Consider the following 2,961-nt stretch of genomic DNA (forward strand, 5'->3'; position numbering starts at 1 on the left):
ATGGACAGAGCTATGGATGCAACGACTGACCATCCATGATAAAAAAAAGTATAGTTTTAACCATGTTTTGAGGCTATATAGTGTTTGTTTACATTTTCTTTGTTTACAAATATTGGAGTAAAACAGTTGTATATTTTGGTTTGTGATGGGGAACAACAGTTGAACTAAGCTGGTGAGGCATTTATAAGTTATGTTCTTCAAGAATCGATGGATACATATCAATGTTTGAGTCCAAAAATGGATGTAGCAAATGCTGATTGCCCCTTTAAGGTGTTTTCATAAAGTACCATACAGTACATTTCTAGCTCTATTTGTCTTTCCTATAAAAGTCTGGTCTGGTATATATTCCTCTGAGGAGGTCATTCAGGTCCACCCCCCGCTGACCCCTCTCGGTAGTGAAGTACATAGTAGTCGTGGACGTACATGAGCACGGCGATTGGCTGGCCAATGATGAGAGAGATCCATACGGCTGCGTTGCCATAGTTACCTCGGAGAAAACGCGCCACAAACCAGGCCAGCGGAAGCTGTAAGCCAAGGACTCCATTTAGTGAGTAAACAAACACAACACTCATTGTAATGAGTCAAAAACACCCCCAGTAAATCATTTCAGACTATAAACTTGTGGATTATAATTTCTCAGTTCTAAGATCTCACCTGAGCCATCATGCCCATAAAAGCCCATGGCCTCAACATCTTCAGTGGAACACTGACCAGGTACTGTGAAGATAACATCAGCAAAATTAAGTTTTAGTTTTCAAGAACAGTTTTCCACACAGCCATCTCCTTTATCCACAGCGAACAGGAAAATAATGTTTCCACTCCAGACAGCTAACCTATGGAATGACACCTAGTTCATACAGCTAGGAAAGGACATATAGGGAACTGAGGTAACAGACAGGTAGCTAACCTATGGAATGACACCTAGTTCATACAGCTAGGAAAGGACATATAGGGAACTGAGGTAACAGACAGGTAGCTAACCTATGGAATGACACCTAGTTTGTACAGCTAGGAAAGGACATACAGGGAACTGAGGTAACAGACAGGTAGCTAACCTATGGAATGACACCTAGTTCGTACAGCTAGGAAAGGACATACAGGGAACTGAGGTAACAGACAGGTAACTAACCTATGGAATGACACCTAGTTTGTACAGGAAATAAATGAAATAAAGGTATCTGAGGTAACAGACCGATAGCTAACCTATGGAATGACTGCTGGATGACTATCAAGCCTCACCTCTTTGCTCTGAGTGATGGGGAGCTGACAGAACCCTGCTGTGTGACCCTCTGATCTACAGATCCCAGTCTCCTGATCCCTCCTGGCATTACTCAGGGGATTGTGAGTGTGTGTGTGTGTGACACTAGGATCCCTCCTGTCATTACTCAGGGGAGAGGGGGAGACTGGTGTCCCGCAGGGCGCTGTGGTGCTCCGCTCCCCTCTGCTCCACTCGCTGTCCTCTGAAGGTCAGCATTTAAAACAGCAGCAGCAGCCCCGTTTGTCTGTCTGTCCGGGATGAGGATGAGGAGAGAGAGGGAGGGAGCCGTATCTCTGTGAACCTGCTGACTGAACAGGCTCCTCACCGTACACTGCTCTTATCTCCTCCTCCAGAAGCACAGCAGCCTGATATGGCCTTGTGTTACACTCCTTTCCTCCTCCTCTCATCCCAGCTACACTAACGTCCCTCCAACGCTGACCTTCGTCAATGATGAAGAGTGCTGGATATAAGCCAAGCGCACCCATGTGTGTGTGTGTGTGTGTGTGTGTGTGTCTGGACAACGGAGAAATATCCCCAGAAAGGGCCCTACTTTATAGCCACTGTGCAGTATAGCCACTGTGTAGTATAGCCACTGTGTAGTATAGCCACTGTGTAGTATAGCCACTGTGTAGTATAACCACTGTGCAGTTTAGCCACTGTGTAGTATAGCCACTGTGTAGTATAGCCACTGTGTAGTATAACCACTGTATAGTATAGCCACTGTGTAGTATAGCCACTGTGTAGTATAACCACTGTGCAGTTTAGCCACTGTGTAGTATAGCCACTGTGTAGTATAGCCACTGTGTAGTATAACCACTGTACTGTCATGCAATAACTATATATGTGGCCTTTAAAATCTGACTAGCAATCTCAGCAATTATGAAACTGTAGTCTGATAAAATGCAGGATTTCTTCACAAATGGTATACATACTGTATATCGTCATTGTCTGATGAAAACCTTGTAACTACATTTTTGCCATTTTAAATTGTTTTATATTTATTGAAAGTGGTATCTAACCTGAATGAACCAAGAACATGTATTCAAAATAGCTTCTAAATTGTCATAATTATATATTCGTTGATGGAAAACATGTTTTTCTCCTTTTTTCTCTTTGAAAAGTTGATGTTTTGGCGATTGGATGTTTTGGTCAGACAGTGACGATATGAGCTGTAGTAGCAGCAGAGAATCCTCGTTAAACACCAGCCTGATGAAGCTAACATTCTGTTTCACTTCACAAGGAATACTAAAGCTGAGCGCAGCGGTTAGTCTGGTTTCACCCAGCTAGGAGCAGAGCACCTTACCTCATGAAAGAAGGCTGAAGCCAGGAACACTGCTGATTGGCCGAGCCACTTACTGACTCCACTCTTCAGCAGGGGCTTGTAGAAGTGGCTTTGGGAGAGAGAGGGAGCAACACAAGAGGATGCATATCATCAAACACCTTGCCGCAGTTTCAAACCAGCTCCCAAATCCCCAATACATCCTCAATACATTTCTGCTCAGTATCAACCTCCATTCCACTGACTCCGTACCATTGAATCATTTATAGGATCTCAGTGTTACATACAGTACACTATGTATAGAATACATTGCATCTACTCACCGAAGGCACCACTTGTGTACTGGAATATTCCAGTTTTGCCAGAAGTATGTGATGGTCTCAGAGTTCCTGAAAGAAAGGGAAAAGTCTCCTAGTCATGTGAA

At 43.7% G+C, this 2,961-nt stretch overlaps 1 protein-coding gene across 1 annotated transcript in view; it reads right to left on the reverse strand.

Annotated features, from left to right (window-relative positions):
- Window positions 1-298: 298 nt before the first annotated feature.
- The window catches only part of LOC115185682 (diacylglycerol O-acyltransferase 1), a 28,392-nt gene continuing 25,729 nt past the window's right edge, over window positions 299-2,961 (reverse strand). Inside the window, exons 14-17 of the mRNA XM_029745796.1 lie at window positions 2,861-2,926; window positions 2,562-2,649; window positions 655-717; window positions 299-524 (exon numbers count right to left, since the gene is read on the reverse strand). Of these exons, the coding sequence (XP_029601656.1) occupies window positions 360-524; window positions 655-717; window positions 2,562-2,649; window positions 2,861-2,926 (382 nt within the window). The 3' untranslated portion in view covers window positions 299-359. The remainder of the gene's footprint in view (window positions 525-654; window positions 718-2,561; window positions 2,650-2,860; window positions 2,927-2,961) is intronic.

This window comes from Salmo trutta, chromosome 3 (assembly GCF_901001165.1).
Source record: "Salmo trutta chromosome 3, fSalTru1.1, whole genome shotgun sequence".
NCBI classification, from domain to species: Eukaryota; Metazoa; Chordata; class Actinopteri; order Salmoniformes; family Salmonidae; genus Salmo; species Salmo trutta.